This window comes from Hetaerina americana, unplaced genomic scaffold (genome assembly GCF_022747635.1).
Source record: "Hetaerina americana unplaced genomic scaffold, ioHetAmer1.1.p SCAF_1, whole genome shotgun sequence".
Taxonomy (NCBI): domain Eukaryota; kingdom Metazoa; phylum Arthropoda; class Insecta; order Odonata; family Calopterygidae; genus Hetaerina; species Hetaerina americana.
In genome coordinates this window covers 4,727,725-4,744,031 of record NW_027286069.1, presented here as the reverse complement: position 1 = coordinate 4,744,031, position 16,307 = coordinate 4,727,725, and the positions used below count along the sequence as shown (strand labels likewise).

Below are 16,307 nucleotides of genomic sequence, written 5' to 3'. Positions count from 1 at the left end.
ACTGGCAATATGATGGACAAGGTGGGTTGGCACCTACTACATGAAATATGCACCATTATAAATACATAATGTCATTATCCAGATTGTACTATTCTGGTGTGGTTTTCAACTAAAATACATCCAAATTTTGCTTTGGACTCGGAAGAAATTTTAAAAATGTGTGCTAAAAGCAGTTCATAGAGTGAGCAAAACACGTACCATTTTTGTAGGGACTGGTGTTTCCACATAAGTGCCCTCACTGCTATCACTCGTTGTAGCACCACTGTCTTCATCTTCTTTCTGTCTATTACTTCCACCAGTGCCTTCTCCTCCACCACCACCACCACCAATTGACAATCGATGAGATATTCCTTCATTTCCACTGCCTTTCCCCAAATCACCAGATATTAAATTGGCATCTTCTTCCAAGCTAAATGAAACCAAATAACTTTTATTGCAAATAGATTATGGAAACCAGACCAAAACAATATTTCTTAAAATTACAATGCTCATCAAATATATTAATTAATTTTAATAACACAAGAAAACACTGTACATTTCACAGTATTTTTTATTGAGTATGACCAGTTTTACTCTTGCAGCACCAATAAGTACAATAAAATTAGGAATCAATTCGGTCAAAGAGTGTACTGGACTAAGTTATCCTAACTGCTGTTTTGTTTGACTGTTGGAATAGTGAACATGCACCATTTTAAAAAGCTGCTTTCATGTGAATTACAAAAAGAAAATATAGAAAGCAGAAGTTTTATTGAAGAAAATTCTTTCATAGATATAGTATTTGTCAAAAACTATTATGATCTCAGTAGTCATCCAGGATCCAGTGGATGATATCACAGTTCAGTTGGTGACAATAGGTAGCATTTCTACATGAATGAGTTTAATTATGCATATTTGGGCAACACTTTGAAAATTTCTCATTATTGAAAAACAACAACTACTGATTTTTTATACAATAAATTATTGTTGGCATTCTACTGGATAAGGTATATTTTGGATGGACACACTAACCAGCAGTTCATTGATACACTTCCTTGCCTCTCCAAACAAAACACAACCTGACAACAAACACTACAATAAGCCCCTTTTTAATTCCTCATACTTCCGTCCTCCCTCTATTCCATCAAACCTGTCTATCCTATCCCTACCCCTTCCTTGCTGGCAAAAATGTTACCTTACCATGGGAAACTGACTGTAAAAGAATTGGAAATGTATTTCAGGGGTGAGAGAGGAAAGAATAGTAGCAGATGGAAGGGGGGGATATGCCTCTTGCTGGGAGCAATGGATAATCAGCTCATTGGATAACTGGGCATTCAAGAATCAGAACACTGAGACAAGGCAGCTGAAAGGCATGTTAGCCCACCTCCGCCTGAGATGATATGAGAATGGAGGGAGCAGAAGATGGATTAAGTATAATTAGGATTTAGTAGTTAGTTGTTTGTGTATTTGAGGGTTTGCAGCTACACAGGGATAGCTGGATTGGTTTAGGAAAAGGAAAGCAATTGTGTACCATATACTAGCAAATAAGCAGTGAATCTCAGGCTGTTCATCACATATTCATTGAGATGTGGGTTAATGGCATGCTTCCCATGAAATAGATAGGATACATGCCCAAAGATACATTCAATGAGAACGAATTGCAGCTTTTTTAAAATCCAATTCCTGATACAAGCATGGTGTTCCATATTGATTTGTGCCACGGAGACATATGCAGCAAAACACAAGTCACTGTTCTTCTATGTCGCAATATAGATGGATCAGAGAAGTTAAAGCCCCATTGTCTGGTTTGAATTATAAGAAAAATGTAGATGGAGGGGTTCGAAGAGTTACATATTTTACAGATCAAAATTACATAAAGAATATTAATTACATTTCATTGCTCTTTTTGCATAGTTTTGGATTCATTTTCATAAATGTAGTTAATAACTAATAGCAGTTGGTGTTTTTTAAAACTAATAAAAAATTGATGATTGATTGAAAAAATTTGTTATATGCAGGATGATTAACATGTGCAAGCATAGGAAAGTCAAAGGGATCGAGAACTCACCTCATTAGAGGTGGGATTTCAATACATGTAGAATCATTATAACTGAGTTTTACAGAATTTCTTTAGAATAAAAGTGAAATAATGGATGATCAAGTCCATCTTTTCAAGTTCGATAGATAATTTACACAAATGATACACACAAAGGTAGGACCTGGATGTTAAAATATGTGAGGATTCAGATATTTACAAACACACACTTGTATAACAAACATAGATATTATATATGTTTATATCAAAGTGGTTTGATACAAACTAGACATTCATAATGCCATTATATTGTTTACATTACTATTTTATGGGCCTTATACTTTCCCAAAAACCCATTCAAAACATGTATTCGTTTTTTAATTGGAAATGAGCAAAGGATGTAATAATAATTTTCAACTGAAACTATAGAAACATTATCCTAAATAAACTTAAAGCCAATAAAAGCCATTGCTGTGTTTAAAGGTTGTTTCCACAATTTATTAGTACTCGAAAAAACTGCTACTTAGTTTGGTAGGAATTGGTCAATGCAGAAGCTTGAACTAATGGGGGAAGATAAACTTGATAGGGAGTAAAGGGTGAGGATGAGGTGAGGGTAAGACTTATGAAAAATACCTGAGAGAACCGAAAAGACATTGAAACTATAGTAAATATGAGAACTTATTGGTCATCAGCAATAAAAACCAAAATGGTCACTCAAAAAAATCAGCAAAAAGCAATTTTGATGCAGGGGATTTACAGTTAAAATAAACTGTTTCAAATCAGAACACAATAAAAAAAATAGAAAGCAAGGGATGCTGCTTTTCACACATGCTGTTATTTACTTTCACTCAGGAGGTAGTCAATCAAAACATTACCAATTGCAAAAATCCTGAAAAATTTGATTAGTATGGATGGTAATTAAAAAATACATTATCATCTTTTTTTACTTTGGGCCTCTCAGTGATTTCCTCTAATCAACAGTTACTAAGCTAAAGAAAACTTGCATAATGAAATGGCAGTGGATGATTCACTTAAATGTAAAATGCAGCTCTTATGTGAAGTGGTACTTGAACATTTGTTAATGTAGGGACTTTACAGGAAGACTCATGTTTCATGGGTGATATGTACCTCAAAACCTACAAAAGACAAAACGAGCAATAGAATTGATGCTATGAGATGCATACATTTTGGTTTCAATTCTAACATAAAATAATTGATGCAATTTTCTGTATTTTTCAGAACTTCAAAATCAATGAATAGTAGATTGAATATTAACAGAAGAGGAAATGAAACTGCAAGAAAAATCTTTACAAAAATGATATATATTTCAAAGTTTCACAGCTAAATTTTGGAAATAGAAATTATGGCTGGCCAAAACTTTGTGAGTTAACACCATGAACTGATAAACATTGAACATCAAATTTTAAAGATTGTTTTCAGAAGAGAATCAAAATGATCAACAAAAAAATGAAATTGTTTCAAAGTATTCAAAATCAATACTAATGAAAAATTTGCAATTATGTGTAGGGATATGCGTTTTTGGTCATTCGGAATGCGCATGGGACTCATAAATGGGTGCAATATTCAGGGAGCATTCTTCCCTCACTGAGCAGAAATGTTATTTTCCTATTCTGAACATTTATGAATTTATAATTCAAATCACCAGGTAGATGGGAACATTCACGTAGCCTAAGATCTTATATAAATTGCAAATGACTGAAGCATGCATTGCAAAGGAAAAATCTAGTTGCAAATGATGTGCTGCAAGAGAGTGAAACGTGCATAAATGGAGGACAAAAAAGACAGCTTTCTACCTTCATTTACATTTCTTACATCCATTTTCATCAAGAAATTGATTATATTTGTGCTCTTTCTAGTACTAAAATCCTGTGATTTATTGCCATTGTTAAACATCAAATTAAGCCAGTAAGATGTATTTTTTATGACAGCAATTTTATATACCCTTCAATTTAAATAGTTTAGTGATTTTATTATTGAGTAGAATAATAATATAAATAGAGCCCACAGACCCTAAAAAGAATCACTTTTGCCCATTATTATCGAAAAGGATTTTTTGTCATTTATTGAATTCTCCCTATGAATTTCAGGATATTATAGCAGCTGGTATTTTATGGTCATTTTTTACTGAAGGGGAGAGAGAGAAGAATGATTGAGAAGGACATCAAATGGGAAAATATTAACAATGATTTGCTGACCATTTTATGACTTCATATGATGTTCATAGCATACGATGTCATAGTTATAATTTGATGAAACATTTTTACAAAGAGATCTCAGTGATCTAGACTAATTTGATACCATGATTACTGGCTAGAGGTTATATATTATGCCTATGAATCATATATAGCCTACAACCCGTAAGAATTTAAAATATAACAATTTTTTAGCTACATTTATGACTTTTAAATACACTTCTGAACATAAAATGCAGCATGGCAAGTGCTGTCATGCTACACTTGCAATCATTTATCAGCAGAAAAATTATCGGCTATCTATATTAGTTAATGGAACAATAATAAAAATAGACATTTTTTTGTTATTACAGAAACAAAGCATAAAACTAACCAATCAATGCAAGCAAATTAGAAACAAGGCCATAGAATTTCATTTGCTCAAGTCTTGTCCATTGCGCTATATTTTCATCAACACTGACATCTGGGCCATATCTACATAATCCTTGAACTGCTGAATGGTATAGCTTAAGATCAACACAAAAATTGAATATGTGGGTTCTTGTTGCAAATATCATCTTATAATGAAAGGTAAACAAAAGGTAAATACAGAATTTTTTTGCCAACATAATAATCTCAACATGCAACACTTTTGGTGGCACATAGTCCAGATATTTTGTCAGTGAAGATACCTAGAAGAAGTCCTCTTTCATCTCCTTAAAATATACTACCTTGATCAAAAATTTCCCGGAATTTATTCAGAAAATTAAAAATACAAGTTTATTCATCTAAATCTATATTGCCCCCTTCAAAGTAATCCCCATCGACTGCAACACACTTATGCCAGCGCTTGATCCAATCCTCGAAACATTTTTTATATTCGGTTTTCGGTATGTCCATCAGTGCTTCCTGCGATTTTTCCATTACTTCCTCTCGGCTGCTAAAACGCGTTCCCCGTAATGGTTTTTTAACTCGATTGAACAGAAAGAAGTCACAGGGAGCCAAATCAGATGAATTCGGTGGCTGTTGGATGGTATTTGTTGCATTTTTCGTCAAAAAATTACGAATAATGATAGCACTGTGCGACGGTGCGTTATCATGGTGCAAAATCCACGAGTTTTCTGCCCACATTTCTGGTCTCTTTCGGCGAATTGCTTCACGCAAACGTCTCATAACGCCCAAATAATACTCTTTGTTTACTGTCTGGCCTTCTGGCAAAAATTCATGATGCACTACACCGTTGTAATCCATGAAAACCGTCAGCATTGCCTTCATTTTTGACTGAAAACGACGTGGTTTTTTTGGTCTCGGCTCATTTGGTGAACGCCATTCACTTGCCTGATGTCTGGATTGCGTGTCGTACTCATAAACCCACGTCTCGTCTCCAGTAATGATCCTTTTGATGAATGTGGCATCGGATTCAGCCTCGCAAATCATGTCTTTTGCGACGTCAACACGGTCTCTTTTTTGCATGAAATTGAGGTCTCTTGGCACCAACTTTGCTGCTACACGACGGAAACCCAAATCATTAACCACAATGTCTTGGGCGGATCCATAGGCAATGTTCAAGTCCTCTGCTATTTCTCTGATGGTTAATTTGCGGTTATTGACCAACATTTCTTTTACTTTATCAATTTTTTCACCGACTTTCGATGTCGATGGTCTGCCACTGCGTTCATCATCTTCGATTGACTCACGACCACTTCTGAACCGCTCGTGCCACTGGTAAACGACCGTTTTTTTTTAGAGAATCGTTGCCGAAACACTTTTCCAACATTTCCAACGTCCGTGCGCCACTAAATCCGTTTTTTACGCAAAATTTAATACAAGTTCGTTGTTACAAATTTAAATCCATTTCTGCAATTGTAAAAAATCGCCAACACACACAGAGATAGATGTACTCTTGGCTACGTAACTTTTGCAAATGTCAAGTTATGACACTAAGATTTAAAGGGAATATCAACAACAGATGTACCAATTTAACAAAAAAAACAGAACTCAAATTGGAACGATGGGAGCGCCACACGGTGGTTATTCCGGGAACTTTTTGATCAAGGTAGTATAATACAGACATTATGTCTACACTTGCACTGATCCAAGATAGTCAGTCATTAGAATATTCTAATGCCATTTTTTTTATTTCTTACTGATGACTAATTTCTTGAATTTTATTTTATGCATTTAGCTGATAATGTACTAATGCTAAGTGCCATATCTAGCTCCTAATTTCTGTTGACAAAATCATTCAAAAAGAACAGATTCTGCTATGTCCATAATTTTGATTAGAACCCCTTCATAAGGAATGACTGTATTACAATCTGAAGAAATAAAATCAATGGAGTGAGATGATGGAAAGTATGCTTACATGGCCATAAAATGTTTTCAATGCAATTTTATAAAAATTTGAATCTCTTATAATATCAAGTTCCAAATACAGTAACAATATTTGGAAAAAAACAAGCCTAAAGTTGATATCATTGGTTACAAAAGAGATATTTTGAGTGAGGATAGGAAAACCAAAAATGAGCAAGAAACATGGTAAAGTGGAAGTGGGTGGTGAGAATATGAGTTACAAACAGGTAAAAGAGGGAAGGAGAATACACCCAAGCTAAGGTCCAGGTTTAGGTCTGGGGTTTAAAGGTTTTGAAAAAGTTGGATACCGAAGGAAAGAGGAAAATTTTTGTTTATTGACTCACTAGTTATTATTTGGAAAATCACATCTCTTTTTGTGGAAGTAAATTATGGGAGTTAAGGATGAAAACCTCAACTCTGTAGAAATCAAATTAGCCAAAATCAAAAGTCTCAAACCTAAGTCTACAAGGTATATTCAAAAAGTATCGTGACTTAAATGTTTTTTCAAAAATTATTTATTTATTCATGAATATCTATTTTGTATCCTTCAAAGTAATCCCCATTACATATTAAACACTTTTTCCAATCCTCGAAGCACTTCAAAAATTCATTTTCTGTGATCTTGTTCAGCTCCTTCTCCAATGCAGTCTTTATCTCATAAATCGTAGCATAGCGTCGTCCTTTCATGAGCCTCTTCAGTTTCGGGAACAAGAAAAAGTCACTGGGGGCCATACCTGAGGAATATGGTGGCTGCGGCATCATTGGTGTGTTGTTTTTGGCCAAAATTTTGTGCACAAGTAACAATGTGTGAGCGTCATGGCACAAAAGCCAATTTTTGTTCTTCCACAAATCCGGGCGTTTGTGGTGGATTGCTTTGTGCAAATTGTGCATTACTTGCTACATTTTGCGCATAAATATTCCTTATTTACCGTTTTACCCTGAGGCAAGAACTCATGATGCACCATGCCCCTGCAATCGAAGAAAACTGTAAGCAAAACTTTCACATTTGACTGAACTTGGTGTGCTTTTTTTGGTCTTGACTCATGCTGTAGATTCCATTGGGATGATTGAGCTTTAGTTTCCATGTCATAACCATAAACCAATGATTCGTCACCAGTTATGGCCCTCTGGAGCAAATTTGGGTCATTATGGACGGAGTCCAACATCTCATTAGCAGTGTTAATGCATTGCTGTTTTTGGCTGAAATTGAGCAATTTTGGTACGAACTTTGCAGCGACCCTTGTCATGCTCAAATCATTGGTAAAAATCGAATGGCATAAGCCAATCGATATGTTAAGTCCTCAGCAACTAGTCTAACGGTGATTCGAAGATTGGCCAATACTATTTTCTTCACTTCATCAATGTTTTCATCTGTTGTTGATGTGCTCAGGCGTCCAACACGCTCTTTGTCGTTCACATCTTCTCGGTCCTCTGAAAACATTTTGTATCACCGATAAGCGTTGCTTCGGTCTAAGTTGCATCTTCATATGCCGCAGTCAACATTCAGAATGCGTCCGCACACTTAATTTCGTTTTTCAAAGAAAATTTGATACAGATTCTTTGATCCATTTTTTAGAACAGGCAAAAACCGAAGAAAGCCAAAACACGTCCAAGCAAAACAGCTGTCAACAATTAACTGAACATTCAAAATGGCCGAACTTTTTGGAATAAGTGTGAGATACAAGTACCAACATAATGTCTAAAAAATATCAAATATCCGTAACCTGCGGAAATTCAAAATTTGCAATACTTTTTGAACAGACCTCGTAGTCACTACTTACAGAGTAATATCTGTTATTCCTATGAAAAGTTCCTTTCAAAGATTTAAGAGAACAGTTTCAACCCTGATATCTTCCTAAGCTATTCGAACTTTGCAACATTATTACTATACTGTGCAAATAAATAGTCCACATGATTTTTAAATAGGTTTATGTTACTTACAGAGAAATTTAATCCGAGGACATTTGATTCTTCATAATTTAAATAAATAGTTCTTCAGGTTAATAACATTTACTGTATATAAACATACAAAATATCACCTATGAGTATCACTGAAAATACACAAGCTCACAACATAGAAAAAAAGACTCACTTTATGAATCCATCTCCACCACCAAGGTACTTTCCTCTGGAAAAAAGGTCATCCAAACTTAGCTTAGCTGCCTATAAAACAAAAGAAAATGAATACTGGGAGTCAGAATCAGAAACAAAAACTAAAAAGACAAACTATACTAGAACAAAAATAAAAAATACAGAAATTACTTAAGTATCAGAAATAATGATGCATATATGAGTACTATTTGATTATACGTGGAAATTATCTGCCCAAGTAAATAGAACTATGAAAAACAGCATTTTGAGAATTTAATCATAATAAATGTCTTCCTTGATGACCCAAAGCTCCTTAGCAGTATCGCTGCCCACCCTTAGCCCCAATTACACCTCCCATCTGATGACCATTGATAATGTAGAGGTCGATCCTGTCATCACTTTTATAATCTCTGGCTCTTGTTAATAATGAACTGGTAGTCTGGCACAACACAGGTGGAACTATTCTTAGAACTCAGGAAGGATTTTGCTAAATTTCCAAATGTCCAATTTGGTGAATATGTTCACGTTATTGACATAAGCACTGACAACAAGATGGCCACCTCCTAGCTAACATATGTCAATGTCATTTTAAGCCATCTAAGCATGGACTTGAATACAAGGAAATACAACTTTTCGAACAGAGGACAACCCTTCCAGATGGTTCTTTGGAAGACAATGGGTGACATGAGGTATGTGGCAACCCTGACAATGCATAATGCCTTATTGCACAATGATTTCAACATCCTAAGGAAAAGGGTATCTTTTCTAAAACCAGGAATAGAAAACAGTGACAGCCAATCAAATGCTTTTTTCTGTTCTCACAATAGAACGGCCACTGCTATCATTATGACGTTAGACCAGATCTTGAATGGTAGAGATGACATCGAAAGTAGTGCAGCTTGGTACGCAGTATGATTGCTCCTCAGACACCATGGAAAAAATGACTCTTGAGAGTCCGTCCAAGAGTTTAGCCACACTGTAATCAGTGTTGGTCAACAACAGTTATCTAAACTCAAGGCTTCCGCAGTTTTGGTCATGAGAACTATGACTGTAGAGGATGCAGATTGAGGAAACTTTGTGTCGGAAGGATTCAGCATCTATACTCTTAAAGAGGATAACCCAGAACTTCACACAGAGTTCTGCACCAATGCAATTGAGACCAAGTGCCAAGAAATTGTGGTAGATGCTGCATCAGTAACTTTTAATAGAGTCATCCACTAATATGCATTTAAATACAACAATTTCAGAGAGTAAAAATTATTCACCTTGACTGGGATTCAAACCCGGATCCCTTGGTGTCCAGTCTAGTGCTTTAGCCGGTTAAGCTATCAAGGCATCCCTTATGCTGAAATTTTGGGGGCCTTACAGGAACAAGATGCTGTGATGAAATATCTTAGATACATAGTTCAATGCCATAGGCCTTCGTAGTCATGCCACAGTCCACAAGGTTAAAGCCAACTTTAAACACTTAGGCAGTTTATACCTTTGAAAAAATTCAAAACCATGGGAGATGCCACAACAGTAACTTTTACCAGAGTCAGCTGCTAAAATGCATTACAATCCAACAATTTCAGAGTATAAAAATCATTTGCCTTGACCATGATTCAAACCCAGATCCCTCGATGTCTGGCTGAGTGCTTTTGCCAGTTAAGCTATCAAGGCATCCTCATTTTGGACATCGAGGGATCAAGGTTTGAATCACGGTCAAAGCGAATGATATTTAGACTCTGAAATTGTTACATTGAGACCAAATGATTTATTTTTATTTAGAAACTTGAAAATTTCCATGGCAGCAATAGCATAGGTTCATACAGGAGCTGTTTGTCTGCATCTGAGATCCAAGAAAAGCCATAGTTTTCTGTGTTATTGGCAGATATAGCTGTGAAATTGTTCCTCATGTGTTGGCAAAGTGCCACCGGGTATGCTATCCGTTAACTATGCACCAACAGTCTGAGGAGTGATTTAGGAGTAGCCTGCTTTGCCCATTAGGTGAAAGAAGTGACATGGGACTTGTAGGTCAAAATCCTATCCTTGCCACAAGTCCACGGCTGCTCTGTACATAGTAACATTCTCAAGAATCTTTAATAACATTTCTTCTTGCCAAGGAAGGGTAGGCATCTTCTCCTTTCTGACATGGTGATTGGATCACCTTTGAATCCCAGTCAGCCCAGCAGGTGAACTAGTTTTCTCATAAGAAAACAATACTCCTCAGAGTGTAAGGGTGTGCTGTCACACCTCCAGTATGGTGACAGTGAGACATGTTGATAGTTCCAATATTTTCCACCATTTCCAGCATATACTAAAAGACATAGATTTGATTTAGTCTTGGCGTGGCATGATGGTCATTATGAGTCACGTATGTGAAACCGTTTCCTCCTTTCTGTTTGCAGGGTCTGCTGATGGGCAGGGGGCCTGCTAAAATAGGTTGATTGCAGCAAGTGCAGGAGAGGAAGGTGGATTAAGCAGAATAATCACAACATCTGTGGCAGGTCTGCTTGCTTTGGAGGTGATGGTGGTAGTGGATATGGGTAGTGAACTCAAGGAAGAGGATTGCATGGTGGAGGCACGGGAGAATTGGTGGGCAAGATGTAGTGCTCTGGTTGATTTTGTGTGTGCAGGGGGCAATTGTTTTCAGGGCCACTTACCTTAGGAAATGGGGGCACTCTTTCAAAGTGTGTCCATCCTGGTGACAACGAAATCATTTTTGATTTTCAAGATTGATGAATACATGCAGACTATTTCTCAATTTATGGCCACGGAACGGTCAGGGCGAATGACGACCTCTCATCTCAAAATGTAGACAGATTCAAAGAAACTGTAGCAGATGCAATAGGAACTTTTAATTGCATCATCCAGAATTGCACATTACAATGCAACAATTTCAAAGTGTTAAAATCATTTGCCTTGCCCAGGATCCCGATCAAGATGAGTGATTTTAATACTTTGAAATTGTTGCATTGCATTACTCTTACAGGACCAAACGAGAGTGAAGCATCTTGCTTTATCCTGGAAGAGATTTTGTAGAAGTTGGTGCAAATTGCTTAGCTAAGCATTTCCAAAAAATCACCATCTGAAGCTTCCAATGCATTGACAATTCCCTTGTATTTAAAGGAGAAATAAGTTCTATTGCTGAATTCCAGACCAAGGAGGCAAAACTCTGCTGGGGCAAAATTGCTTGAGGTGGGAGGTGAAGGATGATGATAGAGAAGACAGGTGGCATGAGGGGGAGGGAGGTGTCGGCCCAAGGAAGGTTGCAGGAAGGTCTGTCTGGAGCTTTCATTTGAATGGCCTGAGTCTGCTCCAAGATCATGTTAAGAATGCTCGCCAATAGAGCAAATTTCACAAGATGTGAGCACAAGCCTGTTTACCATTGACAGTCTGTTGGAAGAGTGGGAAGGGGAAAGAGGAACAGAGGAATGGGATATTTCCACTGTGTAGAAAGCGAGGGAAGAAGGGGTGGGGTAAGGAATTAGAAAAGTATAGGAAGTCAAGGTCAGCATGAGGGATGGCAGCTATAGGAAAGGAGTTTGGGTAAGTCAATGTGGATAACACAGAAAATATTGAGCAAGATATTTTGTCAATTGAAAGTGTTCTTGCTGTCATGAGTAGTGGGACAACTGATTATTAAGGAGGGTATGCTAGAAAATGGAGATACATTGCAATTGGTCACCAGTACACCTCTTCATTCTCCACAGGAGAGTATCTGGCAACATAGCATGATCAATACATGAGTTGTATTGAGAGTACATATTGAATAAACGGGAGATCCAGCAATACCCTTTGGTGAAACTGGAGCACAGAGGCTGGATATTGGTGATGGAGAGGTGCTCAAGGTGAGAGAAATAGTAGCTAAAAGATAAGGTATTTCACAGCTAATTAGAGAGAGAGGCATTGAGGAACCAAGTAGTTTATTTTCACCCACCATATCTAACTTGGCTTTGGCCTTATTGGTAGCTGGTACAGCCAGGGCAGACAAACCTTGGTAAAGGGCAAACACAATTACCTAGGAAACAATTTCCTTCACACAGTAGATGCTTTCACCAAGCGAGATGAAATAAGTGTATGCATACATGGAAACATATGTACAAGTGTGCAAGAAGAAAGTCACACAAAAACATAGAAAGCTTTAGAGCTCAAGGAAAGCATCCAAATGGCACTGAGTCACGTGTAGCTCACACACATGCACGTCCATTTATACACACACACAGCTTTTTCCTATTCTTTGGGTCCATACTGGCAGAATGATGCCTTACAATGTATAATTAACAGATTTCAAATAAATAAATATCATTTCCAATAGAAAAATAAAAGAAACCTAAATAAAACTTACCCAAACAAGATCAAAGTTGGTCCCAATAATTTTAATAGTCTCAGATCCCACAGCAACTGTGTACTTGTACTCTCCAATATTAGCATCATTTGTTGAGTAACTGTGAGCTAAGGCAGCTCGACGTGCAGCACCTATTAGAGGGAAAAACTGCTTCATTTACTGCACACATAAATGTACAACACAGAAATAAACAACAATAAGATTAAATGCCTAATATTATGTCAGTGTGAAGTGTAATGCATAGTAACCAGCCAATTCACCAATTGTTTAATCTCTTTCATGAGTGAAAACAAGATACCCAAGACCATAAATTTATGGTATCGGCTATGCTCATTTTATATTTACATCTTTCAGGAGTATATACAGATTTTACCTCTTGATTCAAAGAGTTAAACTCTCATTTTATAAATATGAAGTCACAATTCCTGAATAATACAAATGTTTAGCGATAATTAAAAAATTTTCTACAAATATTCTTTAAAAAAATGAGAAATAGGACTTAGGAAACACATGGGCAATCATGCATTTAATTAATATAGTCGTGGCATATTTTGGTGATAATATAATAACGTTTTTCAACATTATGTGGGGAAACAGTACCTGAAACATCATGCCGCAATATGTTATCCTCTGATGCACTGCTATTAATACTGGATCCTACGCTCCCTCCAATTACTCCACTGTCTCCTCCATGATCAGGCATTTCAGATCGAGTGGGTGAAGCATTGCGCCGGATGGTCTCTTCAATCAATTGTGTAGCATGACTTGAGGCAATATGAAACAGCAAATATTCACTCACTGATACATTCCATATTCAACAGCAAGTGTGACAGTTAACGCACAATAGTCGCCATTCAATAATGAACAAATTTAGATTGTTGGCTTTTGTATATTGGTAGACTTGTCACCAAAAAACCTGAACCATTAATTAATACACAGTGATAAAATAAACAGTACTTAAAGAGATGCATAGGGGCTCGCAAGTGTTAACAGTGGACCCACTTCAAAGGGGTGGATAAACACCCACAGCATGAATGAAAAAATTAACTCTTCATGCAATGTAATTATGTTACTCTTCTCTGACCTACAAATGTAGGGTGGAACCCATCTTCTCCAATGATTGCATTCAAATCTTCAAGTATAATTATATCTTCTACTCTATTTTTTCAATTGCTTTGGCAATATAATTATACACCACCTCATACACTTAATTGTAGGCACTTTTACTTCACTTTTAGTATTTACTCATGATGATAGAAAAACTTTTTAATTTTTCACAGTTTTATATTGAAATACTATACTGGTTTCAACATTTTCACATTATTACCAATAGTACAAAGTTATCATCAAGAGTTATCATTTAATTAATAGGGAAAAGAGGGAAGCCCCCTTCTCCCCATTAGTGCCCTCTATCTCATCTCTCTGGTATTTAAGTCGGATGCCGCTGGATGTTAACATTGATCTATTGATAATGATGTAAAAACTTAGAAACCATTACATTACTTCAAAAAGTAACAAGTGAAAAATTACAAAATATTTTTGTACCATCATATATACCCACTTCATCATCATCATAGTACATTGCCAGCATGTTAAACTTGTACTACCACTGTACCTGTGGGTTTCATTGGTATCTTCATTATACTGATCCTTTCACTGTATTGTACTCTTCACTCTCATATCAGCACTTTTCCGCAGTATTATGCACATTCCAGAATTTCCATTCATTAAAGCCATTGTGATTAATCTATAGCTGGCACTCCCAAATTCTCTTTGGGCCATTTAATGTTAATAAGGCCCACAATGTCTAACTCTTTTCTATCTTAACCTTTACAATCTCTCAACTAGCATGTCTAGATTAATGCTATATTCCCAGGTACATCTCAGAATCTATTTAGCATTAAACAGCTGGTTTATAATATATATGTATGTAATATATACAGTATTTTATATACATGGTATATAAATGTATAATGGTAAATAAATATCCTGTCTTTCATTCAATATTTTCTTTCTGAACCCTAAATTTTGTTCAATGTGTGGGTAAATATTTTGTACATTAATTACCACAGTTTTTGCCCTGCAATTCATCATGTTTTATATGTATTAAATACTTTTCTTCCAACCCTCTGGTATATTTTCTTCCTTTGGCATACACTAATATTTCTTGGAATTTGTGTACTATTTTAGTACCTCATCGCCTATATACTTCTATATGAATCCCCTTGTTTTCATTCCCATCTTTATTTTTATCTATCCTTCATTTGTCATTCTTACCTCATCTTCTCTTACACCCATTTAATTTTGAAATGGCATGGGCAATACAGTGCAATTTATGCTACCCAGATATGCAGGTAAAAAATTTGGAAGAAGTTGATACTCACATAATCTTATCCTCATTGGGTCCGGTGATTTGAACAAGCCGTTCCTTTGCTCCAGGATGTACTAAAATTTTAAAACAAAACATTAATGAATAAATAATTAAAATAAGTTAAAACAATACCATGGACATTTTTTTGCATATATCCTATGGCGTACACATGCCAATATTTAAATATGGAATAAGGTGAAATTATAAATAAAAACCAGCCCCACCTGAAATGAAGATATGATAAACCTTTTTGATTAAACCTACCAAATTCACTAAAGGAATGCTATTTCTGAAAACCCCATATCTTATTTCAACTTCATTTCTCGTGAAACAACCTTGAAATTCTGTCCAGATTCTGCACTAATTATAATCTGGTTAACTTTGACATGGCTACATTAACTTAAAATATGACTACATTTTTAAATCATTAATTTATTTTTAAATTCAGCCATGCAAGTCCAACTTCTTGGCAGAATATAACCAAATTAACAGTTTCATCACTGTTTTCAGTATCAAACTACAGTTAAAGACCCATCTGAAATTGCATTTTCACACTGAAAATAAACAATCAAGCAAAGCTGTCATTATTTGTTGGTAGCATAACTTTTAATTCATCTATTTCAACAAACATTTTTCACCATCAATATAACTTAAAAGAAGCTCTAACAGCTTCAAAATGACCACAAAAATAGAAACAGAATTATCTTCAATTATTTTAGGTTTTATGGTACCAGATTCTGTCGTACAATTACCTATGAGAATTCAAGTTTTACTTTAATATATAATTCACTTCTCTATACTCAAACTGAAATGTGGTGGACTTGACAATCAGTAAAATTTGTTCACTTCAGTTTACCAAAGTAAAAAATTACCATAAAAGTTATTTCATCACAAAAATATTTCATAAACCTAATATCTCAAAGCAATTTGTTTTTAATCTAGGAAGTATTTGAAACAGTA

The 16,307-nt window shown here is 35.8% G+C and overlaps 1 protein-coding gene across 3 annotated transcripts in view; it reads right to left on the bottom strand.

Annotated features, from left to right (window-relative positions):
• mxt (Eukaryotic translation initiation factor mextil) overlaps positions 1–16,307 on the bottom strand; it is a 59,438-nt gene that overhangs the window by 30,161 nt on the left and 12,970 nt on the right. For all 3 annotated transcript variants that reach the window (XM_071584943.1, XM_071584952.1, XM_071584959.1), the window contains exons 7-11: positions 15,361–15,421; positions 13,577–13,740; positions 12,977–13,107; positions 8,648–8,718; positions 199–409 (exon numbers count right to left, since the gene is read on the bottom strand). In XM_071584943.1, the coding sequence (XP_071441044.1) occupies positions 199–409; positions 8,648–8,718; positions 12,977–13,107; positions 13,577–13,740; positions 15,361–15,421 (638 nt within the window). The remainder of the gene's footprint in view (positions 1–198; positions 410–8,647; positions 8,719–12,976; positions 13,108–13,576; positions 13,741–15,360; positions 15,422–16,307) is intronic.